Source organism: Malus domestica, chromosome 09 (genome assembly GCF_042453785.1).
Source record: "Malus domestica chromosome 09, GDT2T_hap1".
NCBI lineage: Eukaryota > Viridiplantae > Streptophyta > Magnoliopsida > Rosales > Rosaceae > Malus > Malus domestica.
This window is the reverse complement of record NC_091669.1, coordinates 14,801,189-14,819,088: the sequence shown is the minus strand read 5'-3', so window position 1 is coordinate 14,819,088 and position 17,900 is coordinate 14,801,189. Positions and strand designations below refer to the sequence as shown.

Sequence of the window (17,900 nt, the reverse complement as noted above, 5' to 3'; positions counted from 1 at the left end):
TGCAGATGATTAGTTCTCGTTTAATGAAAATTTTAAATAGCCCTAGCTCATTTAGGATTAGAGTTTTTTTAAGTGACTACCACGTAATTTGGACTCTACTTGATAGTTACCAATAAAAGATTTTCGTACTTATTTTTTAAAACTATTTTATAGTAGAGCTATAGTGTTAAAGTGTTAAATGAGTTATATAGTTGTTAGGGAGAAGAATCAGCGGGGGTTGAAATGCATATACATGGTTAATTTAATTTCTGCCACCACCGTAAAACGCAATTTATTATTTCTTAAAATCTTAAAATGGAGAAAAAAATTTAAAAATAAAAAGGATATTGGGCTAGAGAAAAATCCAAATTAACCAAGTTTTGAAAGGAGGCTTTAAAATGGGAAGGGTCCAAATTAACCAAAAATGGGCTAGAGTGGTCTTTGGACACAAAGCCTAATCCCATTAGGAAAGCCCAACCAAGTCCTAATCAAAACATTATTAACTTCCTAATCCATAATTAAGCAAGTTTATCCATAAAAACAAAGTGGCCACGTGTCACGCGGCAAAGATTATGGTGAGGGGGAAGGGGCAAATAATTCATTCAGCTCAGTGATGTTATCAGTCCCAATAGCCATTTTTGTCTTCTTTTTCTTCTCTCTCTGTCAGGAGTCATCTATCCCTCTCTTTCTTTCGATAGAGGCCCTCCCTGCTGGAACCCTAACCCTCAAATCTCTCGGCAAAACCCCGACTTTCTCGGAGAATCACGGAGGAAATGCAGCACCAGAGGCTGAAGCAGCAGCAGCAACAAGCTCTGATGCAGCAGGCTCTTCTCCAGCAGCATTCTCTCTACCACCCTGGCCTCTTAGCTCCTCCTCAGGTTCGACCTTTCTTTCTCTGTCTTGCTGCTCCAATTTCCCGCCCTCCGGCCTCGATTCTGTTTTCGGGTTCGATTTTGGTTTTGGTCTTCCGTCTCCGATTGTCTTTGTGTGTGATTGCAGTACGGAAGCTAGGGTTAGTTGAGTTCCTCTTCCTTCTCGTGTTTCGGAAGTACCGATTCCGAAAGAAGGGGCTTTCGGGAAATCTCCTTTTGTGGGAAAGTTTTGAATTTTGGTTTTTGATTGCTTCTCGGTAGTGAAAAATGAGCTCGGGGCTGTTACTTTTTGGGTTTTCTCTCATTCGTGTTTTGTTTCGGAGCTGAGCGGAGCTCGATTCTCGCAGATTCTGCGATTTGGTGTTGAATAAGATAAAATAAAATAGTTTTTCGTTTTGTTTTTTTTCAGAATTCTGAAATGGGGAAGAACTGTTTGCATCTTGACACTTTTTGTTATCTTTTTGTCGTAGTGGAATGGTATGTAAAATAGAAAAAGGAGACTCTATTAGCGGTTTTATTACTTTGTGGTTTTTCGAATTGTTTTTTTCGTGCATTGGTGCTTTGGTTGGTGGTGATTTCCAAGCCTCCAGTAAGTTGCGGATAACAGTTATCGGTATAGAAGTAAACCAAATACTCATTTGGCCCTGTCTTAGAATTATGATAAAGTTAACAGGAGTCGCACTTTAGGTTATCTTTAGTTCCCTTCCCACCATGTGTTTGTCTTGCATAAGCATTTTTTCCCAGATGGACCACTAGTACTTTAGTTTGTCGTTGTTGGGTTCCGGTGCAAATGATTTTGCTGTTAGGTTGAAGTACTCGTGATCTTGTTGATAAATAAGCAAGGGAATTAGTTTCTTTTGGTTTAGGTTTATTTTATTTTTTGCTTCTGGCTTTTTAGGTTCCTTTATTTTCTTTTCTTTTTCACATTTTTATTTTGCAGATAGAGCCAATCCCAAGTGGAAATCTGCCTCCTGGTTTTGATCCAAGTACTTGCCGCAGTGTGTGAGTGTTTGTCTAGACATTTTTTCTTTCTTTTTATTTTGCGTTTTTATTTGTTTCACCTCTATGCTTATGTAATTATTTTGTTTCTCTGCATTATCGTACCCTTGGTCGATGACTTAATATTATTATCTTCACTGAATAGCTTTATTATAAGTTTATCTTTTCCACGGTTGCTTTGCATTTGGCCATGCTATATCTTACTAAAGTAATAAAAAAATTCAAGTATCTGAAATTACCCATCCTTCTCATAAAATAACCCTTTCACTCGCTATGTTTTCTGTTAAACTTTTGTTCACTTTGAAAAATTTCAGGTACGTGGGGAACATCCATACCCAGGTGACAGAACCACTTCTTCAAGAGGTTTTTGCAAGTACTGGTGCTGTTGAAAGTTGCAAACTTATAAGAAAGGAAAAGGTAAGTTTGCAACGGTGCACATATTCGTCTGCGGTTTTTTTATCCGTTCTCTGTTCAACAATCCTCTCGCCGTATGAAAATTTCTGGACTCAACTAGTTTACTGTGAGCCTAACTCAATTCTACCATATGGTGATCATATAATTGATAATTTCTGTTTTTTTTTTGCCTTCTGCAGTCATCCTATGGGTTCATTCACTATTTTGATCGCAGATCAGCTGCTCTTGCAATAGTGTCTCTCAATGGCAGGCATCTGTAAGTACAAATATTAATTATGCTCCTTGCTAATTTTGTTTGCTTATATTTGTACTTTCTCTAAAATCTTTGATATGTGATCTTCAGGTTTGGGCAGCCTATCAAAGTAAATTGGGCATATGCTAGTGGTCAGAGGGAGGATACATCAGGTTGGTTTTCGTTTTTCTTTCTTTGAACCAATTTAAATGATGCTTTGGCATTTATCATTGAGGTTAGTTATAATACTGTCTTTCTGATGTGCAGGTCATTTCAACATTTTTGTCGGTGATCTCAGCCCTGAGGTTACTGATGCTACATTATTTGCATGCTTCTCTGTTTATAACAGTTGTTCGTAAGTGTCTTCTCGAGTGCTGGTATTCTTAGTTTCATATATTTTAATAAAACCTCTGATGACCAATAGTTAAGATGTGGAAGTCTTACGTTCATCTGCTAACATTTGTTAAGTTTACATTGTAATCCATTATGTGTTCTTTAGATGCCTAATTAGATTGTTTTGTTGGTTCTAGAGATGCAAGGGTTATGTGGGATCAGAAGACGGGGCGTTCAAGAGGCTTTGGGTTTGTCTCATTCCGAATCCAACAGGTAGTATTTTCGTGGAACATTTTACATTTTTTATCTTTCGGAATGTGTGGTGAATTCTTTTTTGTTAATAATCTATTGTGAGTCTGAATGGTAGTTTCTGATGGACTGGTAACTGAATGCAAGGGATTAGGATGAGTGAACTTAGGTAACGGCTTGATGTAATGACATCAAATTTTCTTCTAAAGAGTCAATAGTTTAGAGCCAGCCTCTGCCTTTATAAGTGTGTCGATTTGTAACTAAATTGATTCTCATCACTCTCACTTTTGTTTTCAGGATGCTCAAAATGCGATCAATGACTTAACTGGTAAGGATGATGTTCTTCTTCCTATTTAAAAATTATTGACAAGTTTGTTGAAAAAATGCATGTGGGGTAAGTACAATAGTTCTGGCTTCCCCTTTTGTATTCCTTCTCTCCATATTCTGAACTATCTTTTTGGCTGTGATATCCAGGTAAGTGGCTCGGCAGCAGACAGATACGTTGCAACTGGGCAACAAAAGGTGCTGCCGCCAATGAAGACAAGCAGAGTTCAGATGCTAAAAGTGTGGTGGAACTAACAAATGGCACATCAGGTGAGCTCACTGTGTTCAAACTTGTTTTTTCCCATTTCTAACACAAAAGAAGTTATGTCTAGTTTGACTGGAAAATGAGAGGAAAATAATTTGGTTTGTAGCAATTTCTTATACATTCTGTTTTGTGTAAAAAGATAGTCCTCTGCCCAGGACTCATATTCTGTTTTCATTGTGCAGAAGATGGAAAGGACACGGCAAACAGTGAGGCTCCGGAGAACAACCCTCAGTATACTACTGTTTACGTGGGCAATCTTGCTCCAGAGGCAAGAAATCCTCTCTCTCTCTCTCTCTCTCTATTGGACCGTGCAAACGTGTGCTGTCACACACATTACTTTCTGCTATGCCTTGGATATGAATTGATACACAAGTTTTTTTTGGCACAGAACTGAGTTTGAATTTTCTACTATGATTGCTTCTTAACTTGAGTTGGTGGTTTTTAATTTCTGGAAAGAGGAAAAGATGTGGAGAATAAAATGAATATCTTCACCACTTGGGGATCATAGAAATTCCAGTATCATTAAATTTTATTGGTCTTATTCTTACAGGTCAGTCAGCTTGATCTGCATCGCCATTTTCATGCTCTTGGTGTTGGAGTGATTGAGGAAGTTCGGCTGCAGCGTGACAAGGGCTTTGGTTTTGTGAGATTCAATACCCACTCTGAGGCAGCTCTGGCTATTCAAATGGGAAACACTCAGTCCATCTTGTGTGGTAGACAAATAAAGGTGTGCTTCTATGCTTACTACTAGAGCTGTTATAAATTTAAGTATTACCTTAACACCAAAAGTAGTGGACTGGATTGGTCGATCATCCTGGGACATCGCGTAGAGATCCATATGCATGTCTACTGTTCAAGTGTTTATTCTTTCTGTGACTCTGCATTGACTGTTGACTTTATTATGTAGTGTTCTTGGGGTAGCAAGCCTACTCCACCAGGAACAGTTTCAAACCCACTCCCTCCGCCAGTGGCAGCAGCACCTTTGCCGGGCCTCTCTGCAACCGACCTTTTGGCCTATGAACGGCAACTGGCAATGAGCAAGATGGGTGGTGTCCATTCCCTCATGCACCCTCAGGGACAGCATCCCCTTAAGCAGGCAGCATTGGGAATGGGCACAGCTGGAGCAAGCCAAGCTATATACGACGGTGGATTCCAGAATGTTGCTGCTGCCCAGCAGCTCATGTACTACCAGTAGTAATACATAAGGGTATCTGTTAAATGGCCCGACCTATATAATCTATTTCCTGCATTGTGCAGGTGTTATCTGAGTTATAAACCCCATTAGGAATCTTTTTCATTATTTCTCCCCCTTAAGCGGCGACGGTGAGGTTGTTACCGTACCCTGCCTTATGTGCTTGCTGTCTGTATGGGTATGTAACATGTATGATCTGTTTTCGACTGCGTTCTGATGAGTGGTTATTTATTAGAGGAAGTTGGGTTTTTCACACCTGTTCTCAGTCTCTTCATTTATCGTTTTGGCTACGAGCCTACCGTTGATTATAACAGTAAAATCGACACCCCTTGTTCGGTTGTTATTAGCCGAAAGCTATTTTCGAGTTGTGCAATATCGCTATTGGATTCACCGGTCACCTTCGCATACAAAACTCAGCATTTTCTACAAACTAAAGCGACAGAAACGGGGTTAGACGGAGTAGGCAGATCAACCAAAGGCATTTTGTATTAAACTACTTGTACCACGAAACAAAATCAAAACGTTCCGGGATCTGCAGGCTAGTGCCGGTGACAAGTCATTTACACCCTCTCGTGATATGCCACTATAACTCTGTAACTAATAGAGAGAACTTTTGGGTGAAGCTGATTCAGTCGGACTCCAACCTCGCAATGTAATTGTCATAGAACTTCCCTGCACGCTCGAGATCTCCAAGCTCAGTATAACAATCAGCAATCGCTCCATAAGCTTCTGTGTTTCCTGAGTCTTCTCCTTCTCGCTTGGAGATGTCCAACACCATAGAATGGCACTTAATAGCGTCTCGGTACTTGCCCAATCTTTGCAGTGAGGCTCCTGACAGAAGCAAATGGCAATTAATAAACAAAATCAGAACGGATTTCCAATATACAGGCCAGCTCAATTAGACAAACACAGTTGGAACTGCTGAACATCGTCGATACTGTCTTCTGAAGCTAAGAAATTAGGCTCATGGAACAAGGGGATCAGAAACGAACCTAAACCTCTTGCAGCCTTCTTTTCCTCAATTGGGTCCTTCATACTTTGGGCAAGCTCAAGAGCTGTCTTAAACTCATCTAGTGCTTTCTCCGTTTCTTGATTTCTCAAAAAATTCTTCCCAGCTTTCAGTCGAGAAATCAACTCGTGCTTCCTTGGCTCAACTATCACCTCACTCTCCGGTAGTATTTTTGCACCAATCGGTGAATAACTCAAACTAGGAGCATATGACTCGATCTTAGCTTGCCTCCTTAGAGATTGATTGATTTGACGCAACTGTTCATTCACTCGCTGTAATTCTCCTTTCCTTTGCCGAGCAACCAAGCCTATCATAGAAGCACTAAACTATCAACAAACTTCTCAACATGGCTATAGTATAAAGATAGTGTTGAAACAAATAAAATCAACAGAGAACTACTTAAAAAAGTTTCAAAAGCAAGCATGTAAACCCAATGGAACAGAATTAATGGTAATTTAAAAACCCAGTAAAATCGTACCACCAACAGTGGCCCCTACAAGGGCTACAAATAGCAGTATAGGCATGCTGAAACCCGAGTCGTCAGCCTCGCATGCTTCCGCCAAAGCTTCCAATGGTGTTGTCAACATTAAGGAATTGCCGAGAAGAAGTCCCATTGCTGGGAATCTCAACTTTACATCTCCCTGCACAAGTAATAATTTCCACATGAGAGTCACGAAAAAGCATTGTTGAATACAGATCAGCAGATCATACGGGATAGAAAGTAACAACGCAAAAAAATAGAAATTCGGACACATGCATATTCATGAAACTAGCCAAATTCAAAAATACTGTATATCCAATCCATTACATCCGACGATGCATTTGTCAATCTATGAAAATCAACCCACAGGGGGATTATATACACATGACTTGAACGAAGCACCACAATGCATATGCTCATCATGTTTTCGCCGAAACCTCCCAACAGAATACGATTTCGTGTTGTCAGCTTGAACACCATCATATATAATATTGCCTTTACTCAAGTTACAAAGTAGGCAAGGTGACGAATATGAAAAACCCGAATCAACCAAAAGAATGCACAAACAAATCAGAAACATCTGGTGCAGGAACTCACCGTCATACCTGACATTTTGATTTTGGCAACATATGGTGGATCTCATACACTCCATCTACAGCATTTCCAAATGATGAAACAAGCTTTTCGACTCTAAACGGATGAGAAGGTAACTTCCCGGGTTCTAACAATGAAAAACACTTTTATGTCTGTTTGGATCAAAACTTGAACTTTAGGCTCAAGGAAGGAGCTGGCCCGAAAGGAGGCCCAAAGGGAAAGATAGCCAGAACCCAGTCAAAGCCCACAAGGCAGAAAGGGTCTTTTCTGACTTAGTGCAGCTCATGAAGACCACTTGCTTACCTACCCAAAGGCCAAGTGGTGTGGACTGATCAGCTACACAGCCCATAAAGCACTTTACGGTGGCATCACATGTAAAATAGTTGATGAGTCATCATCCTCACACCACATTCGGGCAAAGGCTGCTGCTACAGAAGACCAAGCCGAGTTGTCTATATAAGAAGAAAGAAAAACCAGGAATAAGGACACTCAATCAAACAAACAGATGCAAGCACAAACTTTGCTCAAAGCCAGATTTGCCTTCAAAACAAAGCTGTAGTCAGCCTTCATCCCTCTCGGGACAAGCCTTCATCCCTTTCGGGATAACCCTCTCTCCAACCCTTTGTAATAGCTCTGCTACCTTGTTCAACCTTGCTGTAGTATCGATTCATCTTTTGTAATCTCTCTCTCTCTCTATCCCTCTAAGCTTTCAGACCTTTGACAAAACTACAAAGATAGGAACCTGCAAGACGAGCAACCTTACCCGATAAGGTTTAACCTTGCCCGACCTTCTGTGCTTTGTTTTTGTCTTTTCAATATGTTGTATACTTCCAGTTATATGCAAGTTATTTCTAGCAATATGACTATTAAAAGGCTTTCTCAGTACTTGAATCCGATTTGAATATATCTTCAGTGTTCAAACTAGATCCAAGTCCTAAGCCCTCGGGCATGTAAATCTGATCAGTTAAAAGTCCTTGGCCTCAAGGCATAAAAAAGAACCTTATGTGGACTTAACCCATCCACGACAGTCCTTGATAAACGAGAAGTCCGAAGTTACTTGGGGCACAAGTAATCGACCTACCCTCTAGTTTTATTTCTATTATATCATGATTACCATAGAACGCTTGAGCATGGAATGGATTCTGATGGAAAGCCTCAAGGGCCTCAAGGCCTGCACCTAAGGCCCCACAAAGGCATCCATTTGGATTCATTCCGTTCTGCGATCTAAAGAGTCTAAGTATAAGAATGAACTCTGATGGGAAGCCTCAAGGCCTACACCTAAGGCCCCTCAAAGGCACCTATTTGGGTTCATTCTACTTCTTGGACTCGGGTAATCAGAAGTATAATAGTTAGAAAACTCCTGCAATCACGAGAACAAATATGATGTGTTCGAGCACTGGTTTAGTTATTTATGGGAAGCCTCAAGGCCTACACCTAAGGCCCCACAAAGGCACCTGTTATAACTAACACGGTTTCTTGGATACATACATATATACAACTAAAACGCGACATCCATTTTACATCTGCCATGCTAAAGATGGCAGTGGCACGCCTGAGCACCTAAATGTTAACCTTGATTGTGAGCCTCAAGGCCTACACCTAAGGCCCCACAAAGGCACCTCTCAAAGTTAACGCTGTCCTTCTCTTTCAGCCTTGCCCGACGAGCCTTGCCTGAAGAGTCTTGCCTGACGAGACTTGCCCGACAACGCCCGACAGTGAAGCAAAAGCCCGACAGCAGCCCTCAACCGGCGCCAACCTCCGGGGGAGCTGTGTGCTCGTCGGCCAGGAAACATCCCCGACGGAAATTCCTGACGCGAACATAGTTTTGGCACGCCTGGTGGGATCACAAACTTCTTAATCTTGCATGTCCAAAAAGAAAAGCCATCAACTTGGCAAAAAGAATCCGAAGGAAGGTCTTCTACAAATAGTAGATCAATCAGAAAACCCTTCCTCCCCATCAGGACAAGTGGTCCTAGAAAGCCCAACCGCATCTGAGAGATCGGAAGGAAAGGGAACTAATGAAGAACTACAGGCTACAATGATCCAAGTGCTAAAAAGCATGGAGAGAATCTCCTTGGAAACCAAGGAGAAGTGAGTAGGCTCTGTACACTAACGGGGAATCTACAGAGAAGACTTGATTTGGAGTTCTCTACTCCAAAAGGGGCTCAGGGAAGTGGGATGAGCCAAGTTGTTACGAGAAATGAACCAATCATTCCCTTATTCCCACTATTAGAAGAAGAAAAAGATAGGGGAAAGAAAAAGGTAGTTCCTGAAGGGAGTCAACCGGTGATGGAGCCAGTTCTGGAGAAGGAGCTTCCCAGCTTCCCATTATTATCATTCAATAATAGGAAGCCAAGCGAGCAAGAGAGAACGAGGTACGGAATGCCAGCTATGATGGGAGAGACCAGCGGAAATGAGGGTTCCACTACTTCAGATAAACCCCCACCTTATAGGCCACCCCCGTTGGTGAATAAAGGTGGAGGAACTAGTTGGAGGAAGCCCGAACCAAGGAGGGAAGCAAGTGCGGGCAACGACCAGAGCCCAAAAATCGAATCTACTCTCCTCGGGCATAATGATATTCTAGCTACTCAGCAACTGAGGGAGGAATTAGCTGAGTTGAGAAGGACGGTTGCTCAAAATGCTCAACCGCGAGCTCGCCCCGTGTTCAGGATCACTTTCCAAAAACCTTATCCTGAATATATTGACGAGCTAAATCCATTCCCTCTCAACTTCAAGATGGCCGCATTCCTAACATTCACGGGTGAAGACAGCAGTGTGTCCTCCAGGGACCACATTTTCAAATTCTCCAATCATTGTGCGGCATATGAGGACAACCCAAATTACAAATTGAGGTTGTTTGGGAATTCATTGGCAGGGTTAGCATCTCAGTGGTACTCTCTATTGCCCCCTAACTCTATCGCCAACTGGGGGCAAATGGAGATGGCTTTCCATGAACAGTTCTACAGAATAAAGCCAGAATTGACTATCAATGACCTTGTTGAAGTCAAACAATATGATCATGAGTCTACTGAGGACTTCATGATGAGGTTCAGGAGAATAAGGATGAGATGCCAATTTCCCGTCAACCAAGCGCAGCTCATATCGATTGCTCAAAGGGCTTTGAAATTACCTTTGAGGAAAAGATTTTATGATGCACAGTTTAATGAGCTGCAAGAATTGGTAATTGCTGCCACGAAGTATGAGAGGCTGTTGCAAGAAGAGCAACAAGTGAAGCACACTTCCAAAGTTCCTCCTTTCTACAAAAATAAGGCTGCAATTCATCGTGTGGAAGTGGGAGAAACCAGGCCAGAGCATGAGGGTGGCCGTGATGAATAGGACATGGACGTGTGTGCCGCTGAGATGACCACACCTTTCAAGCCATTGACGGTAAAGGGGCTAGTCCAACCTGTCAAGGATCAGAAGGTTGTAATGAACGATGGTGGTTTTGTCCCCATAAAACCACCCAAGTACCAGAGTTATTCGTTCGATCTATCCAAGGCACCTGAGATCTATGAAGAACTGGTACGGGCAAGAGTAATCTTGCCCGACAATGCCAAAAAAATGCCCAAGCCGGAAGAACTCAGGGGGAAAAAGTATTGTAAGGTGCACTATACCTTCAACCATTCCATAGTTAATTGTGTCCAGTTTAGAGATTGGATACAAGATCTTATAGTGAAGGGGAAGCTGTTACTTGACTCGCCCCAAGCCAGTATGATGGTAGATACTAACCCTTTCCCTGAGGCTCCTATCAATATGATCAACCTCATTTTACAAGAGCCAGGGTCACCATTTGGTACTGCAAGGAAAGAAAAGGGCCCAGGTTGTCCCAACACCTCTGCATGAATAAAGTGCCATGAAGGGGATCAAGGGACCAAGATCAGGTCCTAAGATTGGTGTTATCAGGGGAAGAAGAAGAAAGTAAATAAGGGGGGCAAAGAGCTGCCCAAAGTCAATTCAAAACAGTACCAAAGAGCAGAGCAGAAAGCAAATTACATATTCATTCCAATAAGAAAAGAGTTACAAATCATCCTATTCTAAAAAATTTACATCTTCACATAGGGTGATTATTCGAGAATGATATGTTTTCATAATGGCAAATATCCTACTGGGTTCGGCCAAAACAGTATGGTTATTTACAAGTTGAGACCGGGCACGCTCTAGCTCCGAATTTGACTTCTCCACTCCCTCAATTTGATTTTCAAGGGTATCTAGAAGAGTTGCTTGTTCTGCTTTAAGAGCAACCAATTGCTCCTCCAGCTGTTGGATTTTAGAAGTAACAACTCTGACCCTTTCTTTTGTCTGCAAGCTTTCTTCCATCAACCGATCAACTTGGGCAGAGGTGCTTGATTCTTTCTCCATGAAGCATTTTGCCCGATTAGCCTGTCTGTCCGCTCTCTGGTATTGTTCCCTAAGGGCTCTCAGGTTCTCAAAGAAAGATAGAAAAGAATCATGTTGAGGTTTTGATAGCCGACCGGCTTTGAAAGACTCGGTTATGATCTTTTCAAAATCACAAAGAGCCTTGAGGTTGAATGAAGCGGTGAAATCCTTCTTTGCCCATTCCTGAAGGACTCGCTGTTGCTCTGAAGAAATGGGGGTGGTTGAAGAATGTTTTGAAGATTTCAACCGTGTCTCAAGCCGTCCAAGTGCTTCAAAAAGTCTGGGCATCTTAGCAGGGTTTGGAGATGCGGAAGGAGGAGGATCCTGCACTGCAGCTTTCTCTAATGGAGGAATGCCCATTGAGGGGGCAATTTCTGCCTGCCCGATCTGCTCAATTCCAGAAGGGGGAATCACAGTACCTCCAGAGGATGAGTGAGGATGGGAGCACTTTGATTTACAGACCAAATGGGGAAGGGAAGTTTCTCTTGGAGCTTGCTGCAGAAAGCCAAAAGACCAGGTCAAGACAATTTGAATACAGTTTGAGGCAAAAGAGGATTTGGAGAGATGAAATGTACCTGACTCAGCCCCGGGGTTTCACCAGGAAGAGGACTAATTCCTGGTTGGCGGGAAAATTCCTCACCACCAGCAGGAGAGTGATGAGCTGCACCTGAACCTGTACCAGTGCCCTAGAGGTACCCAAAGATAGCAGTAATTGTCAGTAAATAGAGCATAAGAGAAAGAACAAGAAGAAAATACTCCCATACCTGAGTTTGGTCTTGAAGAGGAGAAAGAGGTTTATCAACTGTCGGGCAAGCAAATACCCGCGAAATTGCTACCTCTGAGGCTACAGGGATCTCAGGGACTATGGGTTCATTATCTGAAACCACTATTGTAGGAGGTGGCTCATATACCGGAGAAGGCTGTAGAGAACGTGAGTAAAAGTTAGTTGGGAAGCAATGTACAGAAGTTCAATATGGAATATGTGACTCACCAAGTTACTGTCCTCATCCACGAAGTGCAACATAACTCCTGTAGACGGATCGAATTGAGAAGAAGGGGTTGCGTCCAGAGCAGTAGAAGAAGTCATAGACCTCAGAGGAGGGCCATAACAAGGCAAGGAAGCAGATGCTCCAGCCTAAAAATATTCAGACATTAGGTCCAGAAGTTGGAAAGTTACCCAAGAATTAGAAGAGAAGAAAAAACACCTCTGAAGGGTCGACCTGGGAGGGAGATAGGCTTGTCTCTCGGGCAAATTGTGGAGAGGCTTCGGGCGGAGAGAGCTTTTCCTTTCTTACGGCCTGAGTCAAATAATCAGATTTGGAGTTATATGAGAGCAAGAAGAGGCCTAAAGAAAAATATATAAATCATACCTCAAGTTCTCTGAGGGCAGTATTTTGCAGTTCTTCGGCCTTTTTGAGCATTGCAGCTCTCAGTGGTTCCTCCTTAGAAGCAAGGATTGGTCTTTTAGATGCTTGGAGTCTTGATTCGCCGGTAAAGGAGACAATTAGATAAAGGAGAAAGGTAACAGTTTGATGAAGAAAAACAGAAACTCACTTGAGGATTGTTGCTTCTTTCTGCCTGCCTCAGGAACTAGAGCAGATGGGGCTGATGACTTAGGAGGAGCGGTAGTTCTTGCTCTCTTACTTTTTCTAGTAAGAGTTGGTCGTGTGGTTTTGGGTAGAGGTACGGGATGAGGATCTGAAGGCTTAATCACAGCCGCTTTCTTTCGCTTAGGTGCTTTAATAAGTACCTCGGGTGTTTCTTCAGCTCCTAAATCCCCAAAGGATTCTGAAACATCTGCACCCTCCCCAGCTTCTCGTCTCCCAGCCTCTGCGGCAGCTCCATGAAGAATTGCAGCATCAACAGAGTCATCCTCGGATTCAATGACTTCCGATTCAACATCCACTGGAGCTGCAGAATTAAGCAAAAGTAAGGATAGAAGGACTCCAGAAAGGAAGCAAAATCAGATTGAAAGAGAAGTACCTATCAGAAGTGACCGATTCTTCTCTTGGATCATCTCCTTCCAATTTTCAAGTTCGCCCGAGCCAGGGTATGACTTAAGTGAAAGTTGGTTGAAAAGGCGATCGTGAGTCTCTTTCAAATCTCCTCCATACTTCTTAGTCCATTTGTCTTCCCACCAAGAAGAGAAGAGCGAGGTGCACTCAAAATTGAGAATGATGGACTTTCAGGCCGCTTGACTCATTACGTCAAGACTGCGTCGGGCAGCTCGAAATGTCACTTCAGATGGAGTTGGTAACCGGAATGAAGTACCACAATGGACAGAGTCGAAGAACGGGACAGGAATGGCCTGTCTAAATCCTAACTGCCTGCTCCAGAAGTTAGGATGGTACACTTCCAAGCCTCGGTCATATCTATTGCCCCGAACTCCCCAGGCCAGGTCTCTCGGTTGAATGCAACTAATAAATTTCTCCCTGCAAAAGGGGGTAGCATCCTCGCCAGGGGCATCTTGAAAGACTTGGTCAGAAAACCAAGGATATCTTCTCAAGACCGACGCACCCCATTCTAAATCTGATCGAGTCCTACAAACTCTGAAGAAATAGAAGCAGGCAAAGGTAGAATGATCTATAGGGGCAGCTTCAGCCAGGATTCGGGCAGGGGCCACACCCTCCGGGAACTCCAGATTAGCAGCCCGAAATTCCGGAAAGTACCATTGAAGCCAAGTTTGTATCATCCATATAGGTCCATTCAAATTGGTCTCAAATGGCTCGCCTTGAGTCATTTCGAAAAGAAGATGATAAAGATGGGAAAGGAGGAATGGACTTGTAGCTACGTCATCAAAGTTGTGAAGAGCTTCTACTTGTTGAGCCAGTATAAGAGGAAATACATGTGCTCCTGATCTTTATCAACCCGAGGTGAGCCCACCCCAAAATTCTCCTTTACGAAGGGGATGAATCCTTTGAAGGAGGTCCCATAACTCTTGAAAGTTGAAGAGTTATAGTTCAAAGAGAGGAAGGCAGCCGATGAACTTGAGCTTCCAGTGGTAGAGGATGGAACCCAGTCTTGAGTAACGTCCACTATCCTGCCCGAGGGCCTTAAGCCGAAAACCTAAGCCATGTCAAGAATGGTGGGAGACATGGGGCCCATACGGAAGTCAAAAGTATTCGTGCCCGAATTCCAGAAAAGGAGGGCAGAAACAAGCAGTTCGGGCTTAGGAAGAATAGAGGTCTTCGAAAGCATGATTAACTCATAAATACCATTATTCATCCATTTCCTCTTAAAAGTAGGCTCTAAATCATCAATCCATTGAGCCCAGGCAGGATCGTTCATCAGAGGAAAGCCTCGACGATATGATGACCATTTGGAGGAAGAGATGCCCGACCTAGCCGAGTAGGGATTTGGGGAAAACCAGTTATCTCTAGGCATGTTGCTTTCCACCACTGAAGGGACCCGAGAAATCCAGGCGGGACCCAATGATTGTACCCCATGCACCTCAAAGAAAAGCTCGGAATGCAGACCTGCCCGAGGGCGATGCAGCCCATTGAGTAGACGACGCAGAGTGGCGATTCCTTCGCCAGATTCGTAAGAGGGTTGGGTTTGGCTTGATTCTGCAGTCATTTGAGGAAGTTCGAGAAGGGAATACCGAGGAAGATGACGAGGGCGAAACCTTAGAGAAGGATTTCTTGCTGTGAACACAGGGGATTGAGGAGTTCAACCGCAAGGGGTTTGTGGGTTTTATAAAGAGCCTTTTTCAATCAATATTGGCGCCTGGAATTCCAGGCTAAATATTAATTGAAGGGGGCACTGTTTGGATCAAAACTTGAACTTTGGGCTCAAGGAAGGAGCTGGCCCGAAAGGAGGCCTAAAGGGAAAGATAGCCAGAACCCAGTCAAAGCCCAGAAGGCAGAAAGGGTCTTTTCTGACTTAGTGCAGCTCATGAAGACCACTTGCTTACCTACCCAAAGGCCAAGTGGTGTGGACTGATCAGCTACACAGCCCATAAAGCACTTTACGGTGGCATCACATGTAAAATAGTTGATGAGTCATCATCCTCACACCACATTCGGGCAAAGGCTGCTGCTACAGAAGACCAAGCCGAGTTGTCTATATAAGAAGAAAGAAAAACCAGGAATAAGGACACTCAATCAAACAAACAGATGCAAGCACAAACTCTGCTCAAAGCCAGATTTACCTTCAAAACAAAGTTGTAGTCAGCCTTCATCCCTTTCGGGATAACCCTCTCTCCAACCCTTTGTAATAGCTCTGCTACCTTGTTCAACCTTGCTGTAGTATCGATTCATCTTTTGTAATCTCTCTCTCTCTCTATCCCTCTAAGCTTTCAGACCTTTGACAAAACTACAAAGATAGGAACCTGCAAGACGAGCAACCTTACCCGATAAGGTTTAACCTTGCCCGACCTTCTGTGCTTTGTTTTTGTCTTTTCAATATGTTGTATACTTCCAGTTATATGCAAGTTATTTCTAGCAATATGACTATTAAAAGGCTTTCTCAGTACTTGAATCCGATTTGAATATATCTTCAGTGTTCAAACTAGATCCAAGTCCTAAGCCCTCGGGCATGTAAATCTGATCAGTTAAAAGTCCTTGGCCTCAAGGCATAAAAAAGAACCTTATGTGGACTTAACCCATCCACGACAGTCCTTGATAAACGAGAAGTCCGAAGTTACTTGGGGTACAAGTAATCGACCTACCCTCTAGTTTTATTTCTATTATATCATGATTACCATAGAACGCTTGAGCATGGAATGGATTCTGATGGAAAGCCTCAAGGGCCTCAAGGCCTACACCTAAGGCCCCACAAAGGCATCCATTTGGATTCATTCCGTTCTGCGATCTAAAGAGTCTAAGTATAAGAATGAACTCTGATGGGAAGCCTCAAGGCCTACACCTAAGGCCCCACAAAGGCACCTATTTGGGTTCATTCTACTTCTTGGACTCGGGTAATCAGAAGTATAATAGTTAGAAAACTCCTGCAATCACGAGAACAAATATGATGTGTTCGAGCACTGGTTTAGTTATTTATGGGAAGCCTCAAGGCCTACACCTAAGGCCCCACAAAGGCACCTGTTATAACTAACACGGTTTCTTGGATACATACATATATACAACTAAAACGCGACATCCATTTTACATCTGCCATGCTAAAGATGGCAGTGGCACGCCTGAGCACCTAAATGTTAACCTTGATTGTGAGCCTCAAGGCCTACACCTAAGGCCCCACAAAGGCACCTCTCAAAGTTAACGCTGTCCTTCTCTTTCAGCCTTGCCCGACGAGCCTTGCCCGAAGAGTCTTGCCTGACGAGACTTGCCCGACAACGCCCGACAGTGAAGCAGAAGCCCGACAGCAGCCCTCAACCGGCGCCAACCTCCGGGGGAGCTGTGTGCTCGTCGGCCAGGAAACATCCCCGACGGAAATTCCTGACGCGAACAATGTCAATATGCAGATGAGTTTCAAATTAAGTAACACCAACCAATTCTTGCAACAAAATAATGTACTAACTACTAACCTACGATGCATGGACACGGACACAGAGATACGACACGACCCAAGATACCTCAAATTAACAAGAAGAATTGTTGTATGACCACAAGGGAATACCACATGACACGGGTATACACTGTTTATATCAATGTGCATATGAGTTTCGATTAATACAATCTTTTGGCTCTCTAAGGAAATGCAAGAAAATCACAAAATTCAATAACTTTGTCTCCTCACATTTCCACTCGTACATTTGATCATGCAAGCTTATTAATTCATTTCAATTTAGGGATTAAACAAATGGAAACTTTTCAAATTTTCTTTTCCTTGACTTTCTCAGTAACCAAACAGAAAGTAAAATTTCCCAAATTGGAAAACTCATGGTCACTTAGAAATTCGAAGTCACATTAGAAATTGAAAGCATTTCTACCAACCAGCTAACAAGTGAGCAAAAACAATGGGTGCAGGTGGAAGTACTGACCGGAAATATTGGGTTTGACGGAAATTTGATCGGACGGCAGAGATCGGCTGGAGTTCTTTGGGTGAGTGAAGAAGCAGCAAGAGAAACGGGGCACCACTGCCATTAGGTTCGGATAAACGTTGGTGTGTTGTTTCCAGGGGGATTTTCGATGGACTTGGATTCTCTGCCCTCCCAATTTGGTGCCCTCTCCGTGCCCTCCTGTTTGTGTGGTCACGGTTAAGCCACGTCAATATTTTATATTACTATTTTTTTTTGTCTTATTATTTTTATAAAAAACAATATAAAATGTTAGCATGGATTAACCGTGACCACACAAAACAGGAGGGCACGAGGAGGGCACCGAAATGGGAGGGCAGAGAATCCAAGTCCATTTTCGATATAAGCAGTCAGAATCTGTCTATATAAAAAAAAATAGGAACTTTAACGAAATGCTCCCGGTACTTTAACGAAAAATCACATTCTTACACTAAAAAGACAATCTTGGTACTATTCACTTTACTCTTTATTTTGTCCTTATCATTTAAACTCAAAGTTTTCAAGTCATTTTCATTAGTTTTCTTTATAAAAAATGGTTTTATTTACATTACTGCCGTTGGTTATCCGACGCGAGCACAAAGGATTTTATTTTGGATATATTTG

The 17,900-nt window shown here is 42.8% G+C and overlaps 2 protein-coding genes across 6 annotated transcripts; one reads left to right on the top strand and one right to left on the bottom strand.

The window, feature by feature from the left end:
• Window positions 1-579: 579 nt before the first annotated feature.
• LOC103443668 (oligouridylate-binding protein 1B-like) lies at window positions 580-5,112 on the top strand. The gene is made up of 12 exons (XM_029108272.2): window positions 580-857; window positions 1,792-1,853; window positions 2,165-2,267; window positions 2,444-2,520; window positions 2,608-2,669; window positions 2,764-2,851; window positions 3,027-3,102; window positions 3,376-3,406; window positions 3,553-3,672; window positions 3,850-3,935; window positions 4,218-4,394; window positions 4,575-5,112. Exons 1-12 carry the CDS (start codon window positions 753-755, stop codon window positions 4,860-4,862), a joined length of 1,275 nt encoding a protein of 424 aa, XP_028964105.1. The 5' UTR covers window positions 580-752; the 3' UTR covers window positions 4,863-5,112.
• Window positions 5,113-5,327: 215 nt separating this feature from the next.
• LOC114826993 (protein FLUORESCENT IN BLUE LIGHT, chloroplastic-like) lies at window positions 5,328-17,424 on the bottom strand. 5 transcript variants are annotated; one of them, XM_070805332.1, is made up of 7 exons: window positions 15,471-15,650; window positions 12,691-15,382; window positions 12,526-12,618; window positions 12,312-12,455; window positions 12,085-12,240; window positions 11,896-12,006; window positions 10,924-11,815 (listed from the first exon to the last, which is right to left on the bottom strand). In XM_070805332.1, the coding sequence occupies exons 2-7, from the start codon at window positions 12,739-12,741 to the stop codon at window positions 10,973-10,975; spliced, it is 1,398 nt and encodes a 465-aa protein (XP_070661433.1). In that variant the 5' UTR covers window positions 12,742-15,382; window positions 15,471-15,650; the 3' UTR covers window positions 10,924-10,972. The 5 variants fall into 5 exon arrangements, with proteins under 5 accessions (XP_017189693.3, XP_008380783.1, XP_070661434.1 ...); XM_029108269.2 differs by lacking the exon at window positions 15,471-15,650 and having other exon boundaries at window positions 12,691-12,799; window positions 12,875-13,016; XM_017334204.3 differs by lacking the exons at window positions 10,924-11,815; window positions 11,896-12,006; window positions 12,085-12,240; ... (2 more) ...; window positions 12,691-15,382; window positions 15,471-15,650 and adding exons at window positions 5,328-5,690; window positions 5,852-6,175; window positions 6,347-6,509; window positions 6,955-7,070; window positions 17,262-17,424.
• Window positions 17,425-17,900: the final 476 nt, after the last annotated feature.